Source organism: Ruditapes philippinarum, unplaced genomic scaffold, assembly GCF_026571515.1.
Source record: "Ruditapes philippinarum isolate M1 unplaced genomic scaffold, ASM2657151v2 ctg10009_1_1_1_1, whole genome shotgun sequence".
Taxonomy (NCBI): Eukaryota; Metazoa; Mollusca; class Bivalvia; order Venerida; family Veneridae; genus Ruditapes; species Ruditapes philippinarum.
The window spans coordinates 163,016-182,279 of NW_026854310.1; the positions used below are offsets into that span (position 1 = coordinate 163,016).

Consider the following 19,264-nt stretch of genomic DNA (forward strand, 5'->3'; position numbering starts at 1 on the left):
GATCAGACTGCGCGGATGTGCAGGCTGGTCTGGATCCATGCTGGTCGCAAACACATTACATTGGTTTTGTTGTGACACGGCTCATTTAATTTAAAAAATATTACAAATTCATGCATACTGTACTCAAAGTTGTTTCTAAATTGTTTGTTTGGTTTTTTTGTTGTTGTTTTTTTCCCATATTTTAAGAGGTTGATTATTTATTGCAGCGGTTGCTAAGTAACTAGTGATATTGTTAAAGAAGTTGTTATTTTATTCAAGAGACTGGTATATATATATATATGATGACTTCAGCATTATGGTCTAATTATGTTATAAAAAATCATAATTATAAATTGGAATCTTACTATTTTAATGTATGTTGAACTGACACTTAAAACAGAAAGACATGCTAAAGGAATAATAAGAGGACATACTTATAATAAGATAATAAAATCGGTAATTTTTTGTGCTTTTTTTAATGAAAAATTTCAATCATTTTTAAATCAATTTAGAATATTATCCCGTACCGTTATATAATTATATGATAGCAGGATTCCACCTAATATAAGCAGGAAAACGCTTAAAATTTCCGTGTATATAAGATTTTCCTGCTTATTTAAGACGGACATGGAATTTTGTAAAAAAATCCTGCTAAGCAATTTCATATTCCACCTAAGGCTTAGGCGGAAAATATGGGATGAGCAATAATTTAGACGGGTTTTAGGACTTAGAATTTTGTCAGTTATTTGTTAACAGGAATTATGTACTTAGACTTTTTTGTTAACCAGAAATTGAACTTAGAAAATTTTACTAGACGGATTTCTGAATTTGGAGAAATTTCTGCAGATGGCAAGTATATAATAAATCGATTATTAGGTGATCAACAATTATTTTGCTGCTTTTATTCATTGTTAATTTTCAAAACTAAAATATTGTTTGTACAAACATAAACATACATAATCATTAATTGATAAAAAAAACTCCACAACAAAACTAAAACTTAGAACATATTATATAATGATGTTGTGATGACTTTTGCATAGAATATATTTCACTGTGTTAAATTTGGGTATGAACTAAACTCATATATTAAGCTTTTTAATGTAATATAATTAAATGAGTAATATCCCTGAAAATTTCTTATCAACAGGATATAATAAATAAATACTGCCTCTAGTAACCACTCTTAACTATGATGTAACACCACAGACCTGATAACACACAGGTCAGATCGTAAATTCTGCTACAGTCCAGACTGTTCCATGTGATTTATTTGGGGGGAAGCAACAGTTACTTTGTACATTTTATATGATGAGTCTGTTAAGAAGGACTTTGCAAAGTTTTTTTTAAAGATATTTATTATGAATTTTGGATTCTTTTTCCATTTATTTTCTGGTATTTTTATATAATTGTGAAAATAAAATGATGGGTTGGATTATCCCTGTTTACCATCATTATCATGGACTTGTCCATAATTTGAAATCTAGGAAATATGGGTCAGCAGAAGCTTAGACAGTGGAAATAAAGCAAATAACAAAGGATTTTATTGATAGTTAAAAATTGTGGTGATAATATATAAGCAATTTTTGAGATAATATTTTGTTTAAAGTGTAAGGATTAAATATTTTTGAATTTTTCAAAGAAAAAAAAATTAGACTTAGCCTTGTGAATGAAAATGACAATAATCTGGATATGCTCAGTTGTAAATGAATTTTGAATGCTACATTATGATCTTGGATAAGAAGATAAATACCAATATCATAAAAATTCAGGTAAGTAACTTTTGGATACATTTAAACAATAAAAATATATTTCAAATAAATTAAATAATTTTGCGTTAAGTTTGAGAGTAAATTTGTAACACTAAGTTTGGTTGTAATGAATTATAGTTTAAATGCATGTATATTTATAACTGCATACAATGACAAGAAACAATAATATAAGATATTAGTGGTGGCAGTGTTTTACTTATGACTGTTTGTGTTTCAGGATATGTCTCAAGCTGGTGTAAAAAGAATGGGAGGGGAGGAGTCACGGACAAGGATATTAACGATACCATAAGTTAAAGCAGATCAGTTATGCTTGGAATAAAAATGAAAACAACTGGCTGAACAAAAAACATTAACAGTGAAATAAAATGAAATAATTTGCCATGGATTAAAACAATACAATAGCAGTGCAATAAAAAATATAACTCGTGTTTCTTTTTTTTGTGTCTGACTCTTTTACGTACTGTACATGCACCCTAATGTAGAAAACATTATGGTAAAGCTCACAATAATAACTTAAAAGCTTTGTAATTGTGATCACCTATTGTCTGTCTGCAATTTTGGATTCCAATCATTCTTATGCAGCTAAAAAATAATGTTGTATCCATCCATAATTCAGCTTTATTAGTGTACTATCACAAAATTGAATAACTTCATTTCCTTAGGCGGATTTTTTGCTAGTATTCCTTAGGAAGAATTTTCTCCTGCTAGTGATTTTCTAAGTAGGTATTTTTTTCCTGGTTAAAATATTTTAGGCGGAATTTTTTCCGGCTAAGAATTTTCCTAAGGCGGAATTTTCTCCTGCTAGTGCTTTCTTTAAGCTGAATATTTTCCTGGTTAAATTTTCTAAGGAGGATTTTTTTCCTGCTACCCTAACTGTTTTCCTCCTAAGAAAATTTGCATATTTCGCAGCGTATTCCTGCTTATAGGAGGAATCTGTGATATGTAAACCTGAAATGCCTTAGACGGATTACGCCTAGTAGCTAGGCGGAATTTCTGCTTTTTTCAGGGCGGAAGTTTTCGTACGGGTAATGTGAAAAAGGAAAATTTATAACATAAAACACTTTTGCTTTCAAAACGTTTTCGGTTACAATTAAAACAAAAATTTACCATTAAATCTTTTATTATAAATTGATCACTGGCTCATTATGTATAATTTTCAAAAAGAAAGTATGCAAATTACATAGATATCTAAAAAAGCTTACCGGACCAGACATGCTCTTGACTGAGCCCAAACACCCTTTCCCTCCGGTCAATCCAAATAAATTGCTGAGAATCAGCTTCATCACATGGACAGGGGGGGAATGATATGGCTCCCCTATTCATCTCATAAATGGTTATTGTTGCCTTCAAGGCACCAGCAATCAACATGTACGTAATTGGACCTGTAAATAAATTCAAAAATCAATATTCACATTTTTATCGGTTCAAGATTACAACTACTCAATATATAAACTCATACAGCTGTGATTTTAATCATAAATAATTATCATATCACTGGATAAATACCATGTAAATAATTGGATACAGATAGACAATGGCTTTAAGTCAAAAAAGTATGCTAATAATCATAATGCAAAGATAAGGAATTTCAAAAAGCTTAATTATCAAAATATATATTGTGGAAATGCTAAATTACCCCTCATCATGTCTGTCAATACTGAAAGAGCTTCCTCTGTAAAAAAGTCTTTAATGGTTGGTGCCGAACTTTCGAATCTCTTCATTGCCAGTTTTATTTCATACAAGGACGAATCCATTTCTTCATACTAAAAAAGTAAGGAAGAATGTAAATTAAAAAGGAAATAATTTAAACTTGGCAAGATTTCAGAGTTTGAGAGATAAAAGAAACATTTTAAGGAATGAAAACGGTTTCTTTTGGAATAAAATGCCCCATAATTAATGCACTTTATCAAGGTCCAAAACAGTTTTGTTTCGACCGAGGTTAATATGAAATTCTCTGCTCTTCCAACAACGTAAAAAGTTAAGTCATTAGCTCTATAACGAAATTTCTTTTCTCTACTTACTTGCGCCACATAATGGTCTATATGTTCAGTTGCAAATAGAAACACGTGTAGTCTGGCCAGGCTTGGAAACTCATGTAGCACTTCCCATATGTTGCTATACTCTTTCCCAGGGACCATATCACTAGGTCCCCTGTACCTTCTAAAAAGAAGACGTGGAGAACTATAATATTTCATTTATACTGACTGTATCTTGGATATTAAAGATAGAAAAACGTGGATTTGTTACATCCAATATCGTCCATAAACAGGCACAATGAAACCAAGCTTACAAAATTTTTCATTGTCGCCGAACTTGTTTTTTAACTACCTCGTTTTTTATATATATTTATATTTCCTATTGTCAATATCTTTTATACAAAAGTGTAAACTTGTGTTACTAGTATATCTTGTTCGAAAGAAATTTGATAATGTCAAGTTTTAAATTACATTTGAAACATTGTCAATTCTGCATCTGATTTTAACTACACCTATACATCTATACATGTACCTTTTTGCAAATCTGTCAGGCATGGAATCTATTTGAATTGGCTTTGAACGCTGCAGATAAGCTGCAATGTGTTCAATTTCGTGCTCCAATGGCCAATTTTTCACAATGTATGATATGCATCCATCAATATCATTCTGGAAACAAATCAATTAAGTATAAATGTTGAGTTAAATGCACATTTGGTTTCAGAAACAATACATTTTATGGTAGATTTGCAAACATATGCTTTATAAAATGTAAGATGCAATTGCTTATAACATGTTGAAAGTAGCTGCATGTGTATAAATTTGCAGCAAGTAAAAGAAGGTGACTTGACCTTCATGCAAAAGACTTCATAAAAAAGCTCTGCTTAATGAAAGTGCTTATGAATAACTTTATGGAAATTGGAACATGACAAACAAGGAGTATAAAATGTCAGAACATCTAGACTTAATGAACTATAAAGATTACAAGATCAATTAACAATAATAAACATATTAACGTCTAAAAGATTAATTTCATAAATGATCTATCAATAAGGATAACTGGCGTTATTGTATTTTATTACATGTTTTGCAGTAGATTACTGAATTATAACGGTTAATTATATTCTGATAATTTCACAGTAATGATTACCAAATATAATTTCACAGTAGCCGAACTATATTTGGCGTAAAAATAAAATATTTATCATTAATGAATGTTTTTTTTCAGCGGAAATGTAGTCAATCATAATAAAAAATGTAAGTGATAACTGTAGTTCGTAAATATTTACGAACGTTGTGCTGAAAAACATCTAAAATCTAAAAATAATCATGGAATTATATTTTGCTTCAACATTGTGACGTCATTATTTGATGACGTCATGAAGATAAGAGCATGACGTTACGCGGCAAAAATCAGTAAAATGGTGTAAAAATCGTTAAAAAATCATGAAATAAACAGAAAATTTGTTTGTTTAACATGTGAGATCAAATAATATTTCACTCGTGAACCCCAGCTATTATATTTTCACTCGTGGCTACGCCACTCGTGGAAAATATTGCATCTGGTGTTCACTCGGTGAAATATTTTTCGATCTTACACTGAAACAAACAAATATCCTCTATATAACACATTAGTCTGATTACTAATGTGATGCAGCATAATCTTCAGTCATTTAACATTATCTTAAATATTTTACCTTATTTAATAGCTGTTGGATTGTGGACCCCGAACCTGTTTCTTCAAGTCTGATTTCACTCAACTTCAATTAAAATTGAAATAAAAAAGATGCTTTTATTCATATTTCACCTGCAGTAATGTTACATGACATGACTAAGTGCTTGTTCTTTTATAGAATATTTTGTGGCATTTCCTTCAAAAAGACAGTGTATTATGAAATCTTATAGATATTTTACAGACAATAGATGGCTGTTTGGAAATGTAAAGAGGGTTTCTATTGCATGTGTACCCGTTAATATAAAGCCATACATTATAGTCAATCAAAAATCAATCATAACAAATTGTAGTATAGCAAACTTTCTTTCTGTGGAAAAAAGAATGGTTTTGTTATAAAATTATAATATTGATACTAACCGTTAATATAGAACTTTATATACTATTGTAAAAACTATTGCATTTCTTAGCCCTAGACCTGATTTCCGGATTTTTATAAGGTCCTTTCGCAAATTGTCAATTAGCAATATTTTATGTATGAAAGCGAAATATATTTATTTTAACCATAACAATAATTTTCACTAGTAAAACATGTATAAAGTAGCCAGTCTTCTAATACAATCATTGTATACGACAAGACATGCAGTAGTGAAAATATATCAGCAGTAATTCCCAATAAATGCAGCATCAGTGCTAGTTCTATTTGTTTTTATTTACTTAAAGTACTATTACCTCGGTCACTAATTAAACAAGAAAATTAGTGAATTTGTTAATTCTGGCAGTTTATAAAAACTGATTCCTACTGATTTAAAAAAATTCATTGCCATTACTGACTTTAATTATGACTGTTATGGTAATTATTTAAAAATTAAATAGGCAGTTTCTTGTATAGTTCTCTTCAATTGTTTTAAACTCAAATCGGTTCGAAATGTAATACAAATCTTGGTAGCAGATTTCCATGACCGGTGCTAACATATAAATGTTAGAGAAATTCAATATCTGTCAGGAAAAAATTAATCATCTTTCATTTACCTCTTCATGTTTTAACTCGTCTATGTTTATATCTACTTCTCCAATATCTTGCCCCACTCCCTTCACTTTCCTATCTGTTCCTATACTTTGCCACTGTGTTACAACAATTAAAATTCAGGTATAAAATTTAAACTTTTGATTACATACATGGAATTGGAACAAAATGCGCGATGGTGAATACAATACATGCACAACGTATTTTAGAGTTGACCGCAAAATAATATAACCTTTAGAACTAATGAAAGTGTAAATAGTAAAACTGGCAGTGAGTCTTTAATCAATACCAGTATTTTTTCTTGTAATAAATTCAGTGTCAACAACAGTTACTTTATTTATTATCAAATCAAACTCAGATAGAAATGTAATACCCTTGCCAAGAATGTACATCTTATACAAATCTAAATGGTATATATATGTGAGGATGTAAGTATGAACCATAAAATCCATTATTGTTATCTCTGGTAAATGTAATTAGACTAAGGAAGATTCTTCAACGAAAATCTCTTAAATTCACCTCGTTATGATAAATCAAATCTGCCATTTCTTCATCTTCTTTTTCATCATTATGCTGGGCCTCCTCCATCACAACATCATCTACACTAAAACTTTGCAACTGCATTATTACAAAGAAAAAAGAATGCCGGTTATTGCAAAAAATATTCTATGTTAATTCATCCAAAAATGTTAACGTAATGGGCGAATTGCGCTTCCCGGATTATGTGACTGTGAACGTTAAGTATGACAGCAACATAACTTTATTCCAACACAACAGGAAAACTCGTGTCACTGGTAAAATTGAAGTCAATCTTTTATTTACAGGTTATCACTGTACAGGTTCCGACCAGATAATTATGCAGTAGTTGTAATGTACCAGTACTTGTCAACATATACAGCATTAGTGCCAGTTCAAGATTGTTTAAAGTAATTTGACACTAGTACTTTTGTTTTGTCAGTTAAGCAGGTCTATTGAATAGTTGATTTCAATTGTTTTCAAGTCAAAATCACTTCTTAAAGTAATTCAAATACTAGTGAAGGTTATGCGTAACTAATACTGGTAATAACATAAATGTATGGCAAGTAAATGAACTTTAAAGTCCTTACTTTTATGCCTATGGAATAAGGGATTAAATGTCTAACAGGAAAAAATAATAATGTATTTTGATCATTTCCTTGATTTACCTCTTCGTGATTAAACTGTCTCTTCTGATGCTTCCCCTTTTCCAATCCAGCTAACTTTTGCAACTGTAACAGAATGTATGCCGATAAGCTATGAAATATTTAAAATGATTCTTAACATGATAAAAACTACAAGAATATCCTGATCATTGTTATCTTGTTAAACAAATTTATGGAAACATTGCGTTTTTTTAAATAAAGAATCAGTGATCTCATTTATTTTATTTAGGTGCCACTTAATATGTATTGAACAACTTAACATAAAGTGTAAATAAAAATATCAATACAACTGTATTAGGATATCAATCTAAATTTTGAATAAAAATGGCCGACTTTGTGATAACACAAAACTCCCCAAAAAGGATATCACGTTAAATAATTTTAGTTAATAAGAATAATTTGAATTTTCAGTCATATCAATAATAACAACCCTAAAACCAAATAAACTTTATAAAAAAACATGAACATGAATAAGGGCTTGGTCGGGTAATTAATATGATCGGGACGATCAAGTTGATCTGATCGGCGGTGAGAACATCGCATTAAAAGTGATCAGTCCGTATCCAAAAAAATGCTGATTTTCTCAGGATATCTAAGATATCAGACACCCTGCTCTTTCACCATATGCAATAATCTCCCTGCATGAAATCTTTTACTCGGGCTTTGAGTGCACTCTGGTCTTTATGAAACATAAAAGGCTATTCATGTTTTGATCATCTATAAATATGTTTCCTATGGCTTTTAATTTGTGGTTTTGAAGAGAAAAAAACAACAATAACTAAAGTGCAATAAAATGTACAAAATAAACAAAACAAAGTGATTAAAACAAGAATAACCTCTTCCATAGTTGTTGTGGATACATAATTTATAGGCTGATAGCCTTCTTGAATTTTCTGTAAAAATAGTTTTGCATGTACATTTTACTTACAAGGTCATTTCAGAGCATCCAGAAATTAAAATTATGCATAGATATACAAGAAATTGAGTGAAGTTAGAGATGACTTTTTTCATTTAATTCACAAATGTCATACTTGGTTTAGTTAAATAATAAATACCATATACATAGATCTACGGAATTCAAGAAAATAAATCCTTGTAGATTATTTTGGCTTTATTTCTGAATGTTATAAATTCCTTAAGTACCTCTGCGCAGTAGCTCCTGAAACATTCTAGAACTTCTTTTATTTGATTGATCGAAATCATCCGCCCTTTTCCATCAGCTGCAATAAGAGGATAATAGCTAATACACTATGTACATGTGTGTTAAATGAAGGTAAATTCTAATGAAAAAAAATCTATACTTTCTTCATTATTTTGCTCTGGTAAACACATATTGGAAAGTTCTTTATTCACTATTATTCAAAATCTAATTGCATATTTATTGCAAAAATTAATACTTACGTCCTTTGGCAGAGTGCGAGCAGAAAGGAACTTCTTTTGGCCAGTACTCTGGTTTCTGCGTTTGGTGGTATGTGCCACGTTCTTTAGCACCTGTGTATAATTGAAAGATGCACAGATTCATATAAATAGTGAACATATAAAGTTAGTACACTTATAATAAAAACAATAAAATATGATGCTAAATGTTATTATAAGTTTACGGCTAGCTGGTATTCCATAGTTAAGTGATGCTAGTTTATCTCAGATGAATAAAATTCGACAAAGAAAAGTGGGCATTATTCTAGCAGCCATTTTGAAATGGCACCCTCTTATAACGAAATAATAAAAGTTTACCAAGTTTTATATGAATAGTTTATATAGGTTTCAGAACACGCATGAAAAATAACACATCGCCGGTGCCTGATTTGAGAGTCATTTTCGAAAAGTGTAGCTAACATGGTTCGAGAGTATATTTAAACCATACAATAGAAGCCTACGGAAGTTAATTGATAAATTTCTGCAAACATGGTGTCGAAAGAAATTATATAATCAGATCCATAACAATAAATGTTTACATGTCCAAAGAAATTAGTTTAGCGTATACGCATATTTTTTTCTTATCCGATACAAAGTGAATCAAAGAATTATGCATGCACAAATGGATGTTATTGCATTCAATTAAAGATAACAAACCTTTGTTGAAACAGAGTCTTGAGTATATTTTTCTGCATAGTGTGCTATGTAGATCTTCCAAGGATAGACCAAACACGTCTATATTTCTAAGGTCTACTGTCTTACATGGTTCTAATAAAATAACATGTTGTTAAAGGGTATAATCTATATCTTATGAAATATTTAAAAAAAAATATAAACAGTAAAATTATCTTGGTTCCATTATTTTATGGCTGATTCCCGAAAAAGTTGTAATAGAACGTCACTATTATTTATTACACATAAAAAATGTACGTAAAAATAATAAAATGTTCCGGAACAAAATATTTTTTGCTATTCTAAATAGGGTTTTATCCGTTTATCAATGACTTTGTGCATGCGCCACTAACTTTTAGGCAGTTTATTGCCATTTTTATTTGTTTGGGTCGTGAGACCAAACAAATAATGGTAGCGAAATTTCAGAATTTGATGTTGTGAATTGCAAATGCCGAAAGTAGTCCGCTTTTTTAAGCGGTTACTTCTCTTTATATGTACACTAATGCCGAAAAAATCAGGGGAGTGACAGGGGCATTAATTATCAAGCAAAATAGTTCCCGAATGGTCGAAAAATTCTAATATTGTTTATTTACAGATATACATGCTTATAGTAAGCTCAATGATTATTTACATCTGTCTTAAACAACAGGTTAAGCGTCGAAATAATAAGAGTTACAAAACCTAAATTAGAATAATATGGATTTCTTTAGGCCGTTTAAACATAACTTCTCTGTGGCCGAGGAGTTTGCACGCTCGCTTAGCAATTGAGATGTCTGGAGTTCAAATCCCAGTTAAAGTCAACTCATTTTTTAAATTGTTTAAGTCAAATAAACATTGAATTGAATGTCAATGTTGAAATTACTCGTATAGCCAATTTACTAAAATTAAAACACTGGAAAGCATTTGTGGCACTATACCAAAAAGTTAAAACAAATTGGTTTATAATCACACAACCTACACCTTTCTGACATTCTGAGACCCAAACAAATTCAGCGCCTTATGTGCTTTGATTAATTCATACAAGCATTTTGGAGGTATTCTTTTTTTTTAATCCAAACAATTATTTTGGCATCAGATATATAACTTTCAATACACTTAAATCAGTTGTAAAAAGGCTGGGGATGCAGAAAAACGTTTATATTAATACAGGTAATATACAAATCATCGTTATCCAAAGATAGTTGGCAAAAGAATGTAATGTGGGAAATTCTAAATCGTACCTGGCACAACTGCTTTGTTTACTGATTTTTCTGCCACTTCTAGAATATCCTGACCTTTGGTGCCTTTTAAAACCTGACATAAGGTTGGTGATCCTATTAAGAAAGATTATAAGTTACTTATGCTGATATATTTGTTTAAGGAATACTGAATCAACAAGTATATATAATTGCTTTAAGGTAGATATATTCCAGTCAATTTTAGTGCCACAATATTACAAGGATGGAATTTCAAAACATTTGAAAAGTATATTCGCACACAAAGACTTTTGTAAGCTCATAATATCCATATGCATTTGATATTGAGTTACATGAAACTAATTTATAGTTTACTTGAATGTTTAGGTTATCCATTCATGTCATACGTAAGAAAAAAAAAACATTCTTAAAATGTTATGAAAAAAACATTATAAGAGATGCTTACTCTTATGTATACAAAGGACACTGGCAAAATATAAATTAATATTTACTTAACACGTATAGGAGAATATCGTTATTTGAGCCAATGTTCAATATTGAGCCAAACAAGAAATTAACATGATAATGTAGAAAATACCTGTAAGACACACTTGTCCGTTTGGCTGGATCGTTATCAGGGCCATGATGGGTGCCCCAGGAATTTACAAGTGTTGGCTACCTAATTGTAATCAACATGATAACAGTCATTTGGTATATTAGATGATCTTTACAGTTTTATTTATATACTTTCATGAAAATCAATATTTCTTTATAGCATGAAAACATTTCAATTATAAAAAAGACGACACAAGTATATTTACGTATTACATGTATATATACGAATATTGATAATCGTGACATATCACATAAGCATACATATTGAGTGAAAATGAATAATGAATATCTTAGCTATTATCGTTGAATTTAAAAAAATCGGGAAATTGCCATTTTTTAAAACTCTGCTAGTTATATTTATTAACTTCCAAGGCATATGAGACCAGTAAATGATAACATTGAAAAGTAAAAGAATCATTATTGTAAACATTAGCTTTTACCCTTCTTGTCAAGCGGTGAATTTTTCTCCTTATGTTTCGAGATGTAATCACTGTTTGATTTGTTGGGTTAACCTGTAATTGAAAGTAACATTCTTTTTATACAAACAAGAACTTCAATATGTGCCAAAAATTTATACTTAAGTCCAACTCAACCAGTAATTCGATATCATGTCTCATAAATTATTTTATATAGGAAATTTAAGGTTTCTTCATGTTGTTAAATTGACTTGCGATATATATGTGTATATGAATTATTATGTACAACTCGTTTTAATGATTTTGTTAAAAATCTTAGCATCTTCTTAAATATAAAATAAGACATATATAAAAGTATACCCGGGTTTTTCCTGCCTTACGAGTCTTGGCCCGCCGTACATTCATTGACAAAGAAGAGATAACTAAAAAAAAACAACAAAAATAAATGTTAAATTTTAAGCTTTTCCAAATAGTTTTACAATTCTCAAAATATTTTTTTTCTGTCTTAAAACATAAGTGATGGTTGTAAATTCATATTAACAATATGATTATGATAACAACTATAGAATTTTGACAGGTTGCATACAACAGTAAGTTCACATAACCTGAGCAACAAGGCGAGAATACATGGATTATAGGTAATATAAGATAGAGAGATAAGTTATAAAAGTACAATATTTATAGCAATTTTTATGTTTACTGTAAAACAAAATGTTTACCACGCATATTTCCAGAGGACATTTTGAAAGTTCAAAATAATGCAATACACAGCAAAAGAATACCTGAAAAAAAGTAAAGTATGGCATTTTATGTTTTGCGTACTAAACAACATGACATGACAGTTATTTATGTGATATAGCTTTTCTACAGAAGAGCGTATTTTTATGGGATCGCCCCGATGTAGGTATAGCGTTTTCCGTCAAGGCGTATATTCATGCATCTGTCCATCAATCACAATATGATCGGAATCTAAATTGCTGCTTACATTTCTTTTCATACTAATTTCGAGATAATTAACTCGAAATTTCGAGTTAGTATGTCGAAATTTGAGTTAATAAAATACACAAAATTGGCACTTATGGTCTTCAGTACCTTCGTTATTTTCGTGCGGGCATATAAAGTTTCAATTTGATACAATCTGGTGGAGAAAAAAAATAAAGTGAACAAAAACAATAACTCTCTTATGTAATATATTGGAGTTACTGCCTTTTATTCAAAATTGAAAATGTTGCTTCAATTGATGAAATATTAAAACTGCAAATATCTAAATGAAACTCGGTCGTCATAGTTCCTATTTTGAAAAGACCATTTTTTAAAACACATATAAAGACAATAGATTAAAAAATAACTTTGCTTAGTTTACAAAGTAAATGCTTAATTAATGGAGTATGTACAGGTATATGCAAATAGTCTCACCATAAATAATCTAGAATTCTTTTTTTGTCATGTAAGTTAAAAAAAAACACACGATAGTAACCGTGACAATGATGGGTAAGTTTTAAAGAAATATTAAGATGTTTTTTCGTTTGAGTGTAATATGAAATATTTTCATGAAACATGATAAAATTCCATTTATTTTCACAAGCTGGAAATCTTACTTTTTCTTTAAAAAAGGAAGTTTGCATATTTATAAATTCGTTATAAATATTTTTGACTGGTTATATGGCCGTATATGGAATTACTTAGTCGTTGCCACGAGATAGCTTAGTTGTGGCAACAAGATAGCTATGTTGTGGCCACGAAATACTATGTCGTGGCCATGAGTTACTGAGTCGTGGCCACGAGATAGCTTAGTTACTAGTTACTTAGCCACGAGTTACTGTCGTGACCACGAGTTACTAAGTCGTGGCCATGAGACAGCTAAGTCGTGGCCACGAGTTACTATGTCGTTGCCACGATTTACTAAGTCGTGGCCACGAGCACATGTCTAGTTAATTATGGAAATTCATATAAATGGTGTAACATGATTGTTTTTTTATCTCGTGGCCACGACTTAACTATCTCGTGGCCACGACTAAGAAACTCGACATAGTATCTCGTGGCCACGACTTAGTCACTCGTGGCCACGACATAGTATCTCGTGGCTACGACTTAGCTATTTCGTGGCCAAGACTTAGTCCCTCGTGGCTACGACATAGTATTTCCTGGCCACGAGAAAAATAAAAACACACACATGTCATGTATGTGCCACCGTAACAAATTGATAGTAACGAGAGCTTTACGACACCCTCTAAGCATCTGTTATTAATTTGGGATTTTGACGATTATTTGTTAATAACTTAAGCTTTGAGATAGCAGGGAAAACCTTAACGAGAGGCTTACGACATGCGTTATGGTAACGATAGTTTCGAGATTCTGACCCCAGGCTACTGCTTAGTTTAAAAAATAGTAGCCTAATGGTTAAGAAACATGATGTTTGATGCAAAAGATGCTGCCTCAAGACCATAGACGATGGACGACGCGAGACAAAAGCATAAAAATATTTAACAGGGTGATACAATAATATACACATGATTCGATTGAAAATTTATTTGTTTTGTGCGATTTTTATCTCGATAAGAAAGAAAAACCCGCAAAACTTTTCATTTTGGATCATTTTGTACCATAAAAATCCCCATGCATATCCAGTAACGCAGGAACGTGCAATTATCGTAAAAGTAAATTATTTAACGCCGAATCTGTGCAACGCTATTGCCAAAATGAATAACACAGTAAGTAAACGAACCAAAATGTTTTACTCTAAATCAAATTTAAAGAAATGAATAAGCGCGTACGCCTGCTACGACATTATACCTTAACCAGCATTACAATTCTTTTCAGGAATTTGTTTACTTTCTTAAATCATTCGTGAGAAAGACAACCTGATTAACGTTTTGAAGGTGACTTTTGTGTTCCGTTAAATAAATATGTACATTTTTCATATCTAAAACTTTATCTTTTTCATATTCTGTATACCTAAGACATTGTATCGTATAACAATAGAAGGAAGCTGGTTAAATAGGATTTAATTACTTTTAATGACATAACCGGCCTCGCCATTTTTTTAGCAGAAATACCCCTTGATGCTGCCCCAGCCAGTGTTATATCCTCGTAACTAACTCGTTTCATGTTCTATAACTGTTACTTAAAACACCTTGTAAAAGTGCAAAAAGAATATCAGTAAAACAGCATAAATAACCAATATTCTTTTTTTGTCACCCTTTCACTAGGTCATCGTGATATGTCAGCTCGTTTTATCCTTGGAAACAGTCCAAATACATTCTACATAACGCCAATCATGAAAACGGTTGACGGTGGCTCCGCCCTAAGATATAATTTTAGAGATTATAACGTAACGGTAATCAAGTTCATACTTATATAGAGTTTGATAGATAAATATATGTTATAGTATATTTATTAGAATTATATACAACTTAAGTGCAAAGGAAAGTTAGCGAACGCTGCTCTTAATTTGTATATAATTCAAATATATTTAGAGTTTACTCCGTCCCTTTTTTGTCGAACTTACAACACGCCCATACTAGGAGATTGGCAGGCATTACGATGTAAATGTGTGACTATTGGCTAAGATTACATTTTACTTAACATGTGGAACAGCCTTACATGTATAATTTGCAGACTGTTAAAGGTGGACGAATTTTATTTAAGTATAATTTAAGAGATGATGAATTCTCTCAGAGGGTGCGTGCGCACGACATAATTGAGCGGTGCGCACGAGATACTATGTTGTAGCCACGAGTTACTAAGTCGTGTGCACAAGGTAATAAAGTGATGCGCATGACATATACTATGTCGTGGCCACAAGTAACAAAGTGTGCGCACGAGATAATTAAATGGTGCGAACGAAATTCTTTGCCACGAGTTAGTAAGTCGTGCGCACAACTAACTGAGTCGTGTTCTCTGAGATAATTAAGTCATGGAAAGAGTTACTTTCTGGTACAACAAGATAATTAAGAATCAACAACTTCAAATGGCGAGGGTGTGAAGCAAGAACACACTAATCAGCGGCGGCTACTTAACCTTTTCCATTATATAGATGTGTTTTGACGGCTTTTTGCCCCCCCCCCCCTGTATTCAGGCCTCAAACAGTGAAAAAAATGCCCTCTTTAAGCCCCAAACACTGTTTTTCGTTAGAAATGTTGTTTAAAAAGTGACCACTTTTTCGACAAGGCCCCCATCAAAATGATCCATCAGGGGGTTTCCAGAAGGGGATGTGCCCCCTTCTGATTGAGGGGGGGTGAAGGGGGCGGTAGAGGCTCAAAATGACCTCAGGTTGATCGTAACGCTGAAAAGCCTTTTACTAGCAATAGAAGCAAAATATGAATCAGATAATTGACCAATGGGAACAAAAGATATAGATCTACGTACAGAAACTTCTCCTTCCATCCATATTTGCGCCTCGGTCTTAGGTTTGGATCTAGCTCTACAATTCTATTTTTAATTTCTTTAAATATCATATTATATGTTCATTGCTACTGAAAAATAAATCTTCTGAACTGTTTTTTACGGTTATAATAACTTTTTACAATTTGAATTTGGCGCTTTGTAGATGTGTCCGTAACTTTTACGAAAGGGTAAATTTATGCAAATGCCGTTAGCGTTTAACTGACTCTGATCGGTTAATAACTGATCCCCCGCAATGACATCATCGCAAGCACTTGGCTGTAGCTTGGCTGTTAACCCAGAAATGAGACCCCAGGTGTCCCTCCGGGCATTATTTCAGACACGAGCGGGCACCCGGGTAGAACCACCGACCTTCCGTAAGCCAGCTGGATGGCTTCCTCACATGAAAGATTTCGACCCAAGTGAGGATCGAACTTACAGCGGTGAGGGACCAGTGATCTCAAGTCAGCGACCTTAACCACTCGGCCACGGAGGCCCCCTCAGTGACAACATTGGTTGGATTCCGACTTTTATAAGGTTCAATGTTTGAAATCCACCAATGAAACAACAGAAATCTGGAAATCCTCCAATGGACAGACGGCCGGATTCTTGGATTTCAATTGCGGCCATATTGAAATCTCATATAAAATCTACATAAGAAAATCATAAATATACAGAAACATGTAGTTAATACTTAAATTAAGAATTTCATCAGTGTTCCAAATACAGTACTGATTTTTAAATGTCTTTCTTTTTGCGCCAATACAAAATTTTAGTCATCTCTGTGACATATTTTTAAAAAAAAGATTTCACATATTCCCCTGTCGTAGCACTAAATGTCAAATTAAAGCTATGTTTATAGTTAAGTGCTAAAGTGTTCTAACTTCATAACAGTTATAAGTAATAGTTACATTAGTTTGGCACTGAAGCCTGAAAGTAAGCACCTTGCGTAGAAATATGATAACTTGTTAATACTTTCTGTCAGTATTCTCAGACCTCCTTTGTTTGATCACAAAAAGAAGTCAGTTACCGTTGACTAAACTGTTACATTTGTAACTATGGACCATGGCAGAGTATTTATTATTTACTTTTATGTTTTATACAGTGTACAATGTAGATAAATAATACCCCGTTGATTAAATCTATTATATATATATGTATTAAATTAAAGGTGTCCATGCAGGATATTTTATCAGTACGTTTCAGTACACTAAAAGAATAAAAGGAGAAAAAAGTATGACAGGAGTTACTGTCATTTATTTTATATAATGACCACCCCCCTGTTTGTATGTATGTATTACAACACCCTATGTATGTACCCTTGTGAAGTGTCCTATATTTATTTTTGACTCATCTTTAGACATTTACCTGAAATTAATGATACCTGTACTGATTAAGAAACAATTTGCTGTATCATTATGAGACAATAGTTAATCAAGACGGCCATCTTGCTTTTTTGGACGGTCTCCAGTCTTCAGGGGGCTTGCGTAAATCGGTCTACTTAAAGACTGCTGCATTATCTGTACATATTAATTAGATATTACACTATCAATTTAATTTGTAGTCATTAATTTTTGAAGGCCGGAATGTATTATGTTTTGGGTATCGGACCTCCCTTGGTTCTCAGTTCTTATTCAGTTTAACTTGTACTGTCAGTTACTAATATTAAAAGGAACAACTCTACTAAAGTAGACGATGACATAAGATATTACCAAAATTTCTAATCTTAAAGTTTGATTCTTTTATTATGATATTTATTTAAATTCTTAATCTTGAAAATTAGTTCTGTTTAGAAATTTTATAGTAAGATAGAGACATCAGAATAATAAAATGTGCATTATCTCCTTGAAATAATTATTGTATGATTTTAATCTTATGGAGGGGGGGGGGGATATAACATATAATATATATATATCAGATTTTTTTTATGAATATAATTACAGTATCATAGAACTGATTAATATTGATATAAAGTTTTTAAATCTGATGAAAAGAAGATGATATAGAAAAGTTTATAAATGCCGTCTCTGTTAAAATCATACTGGCCAGCATATCATATTTAAAGTTAAGGCTTTATAATGTTTTAATATAAGCAAAATTACAAATAATCGTCTGTTTTGAAAAGGTAGAATAACTGATTAAGATTTGTGATACATAATGTATATAAGAGAGAAAGCATTAAGGAATTAATTGTATCAGTTAAAATAGATAAAGGTTTTGAATATTAATGGCTGCATTCCAAAAGGTAGGTATCGGAACAATAGGCAGTTGTCAACTCAACAATGAGAAATAGTGTCATGTGTACAGAAAAAAATCTTTACTTCGAGAAATTAGAAACTTGTTGGGTAAAGAGATTTACTCAATGGCAGCATGCCCACTGAATTTCAAACGTAGGGGTACATGTACCCCCTGTCATTGAAAATTGGGGGTACATTTCAAAATCTGGGGGAACACATAGTCATAAGTTTAAACATGTTTTTGTTTGTAAGAACATTTTAGTCAACATGATATTAATGAACAGCTGTTTCACTAAGTATTACTACCCACTAACATAGACACAAAGTCATCACCTACCCACTAACACAAGCACGAACTCATCACTTAAGGTAGCAATATAACAGCCATTACAATTACTGGTATTTTGTTAAGTCCATACGATTATTACCCATAACCAAAATTTTGTATATCCGAAATTATGTACATTTATTTCAAAATCTCTATTATTTATATTTTCATTTCATATGACATGCATAAAGCTCACAATTGAAGGTAGTTGTTAAAAAATCAAGTGACTAACTTTTTGCTGATCATTGGAGAACTCAAAATACTTTTTGGCAGTTGTAAATATCCAAAACTTTTTTTCTTAAGACAGTACATGTGACGTCAAAACATCACTAAAATATTTACGAATCAGACTGAGATGACTTTGAAAGGCAGACAAGCAATTGTGACCGGGTTTAGACTGTTCCTAACCACTGGTAGG

At 31.6% G+C, this 19,264-nt stretch overlaps 1 protein-coding gene across 9 annotated transcripts; it reads right to left on the reverse strand.

The window, feature by feature from the left end:
• Window positions 1-2,924: 2,924 nt before the first annotated feature.
• LOC132739766 (uncharacterized) lies at window positions 2,925-19,200 on the reverse strand. 9 transcript variants are annotated; one of them, XM_060727557.1, is made up of 18 exons: window positions 19,079-19,200; window positions 12,618-12,680; window positions 12,259-12,320; window positions 11,923-11,994; window positions 11,466-11,546; window positions 10,913-11,005; window positions 9,678-9,788; window positions 9,006-9,095; window positions 8,748-8,824; window positions 8,441-8,497; window positions 7,608-7,670; window positions 6,943-7,041; window positions 6,429-6,521; window positions 5,422-5,484; window positions 4,260-4,393; window positions 3,773-3,911; window positions 3,388-3,514; window positions 2,925-3,133 (listed from the first exon to the last, which is right to left on the reverse strand). In XM_060727557.1, the coding sequence occupies exons 5-18, from the start codon at window positions 11,509-11,511 to the stop codon at window positions 2,940-2,942; spliced, it is 1,386 nt and encodes a 461-aa protein (XP_060583540.1). In that variant the 5' UTR covers window positions 11,512-11,546; window positions 11,923-11,994; window positions 12,259-12,320; window positions 12,618-12,680; window positions 19,079-19,200; the 3' UTR covers window positions 2,925-2,939. The 9 variants fall into 9 exon arrangements, 7 of the variants coding, with proteins under 7 accessions (XP_060583540.1, XP_060583541.1, XP_060583542.1 ...); XM_060727558.1 differs by having other exon boundaries at window positions 12,618-15,202; window positions 19,079-19,193; XM_060727559.1 differs by lacking the exon at window positions 19,079-19,200 and adding an exon at window positions 16,406-18,399.
• Between the last annotated feature and the right edge of the window lie 64 nt (window positions 19,201-19,264).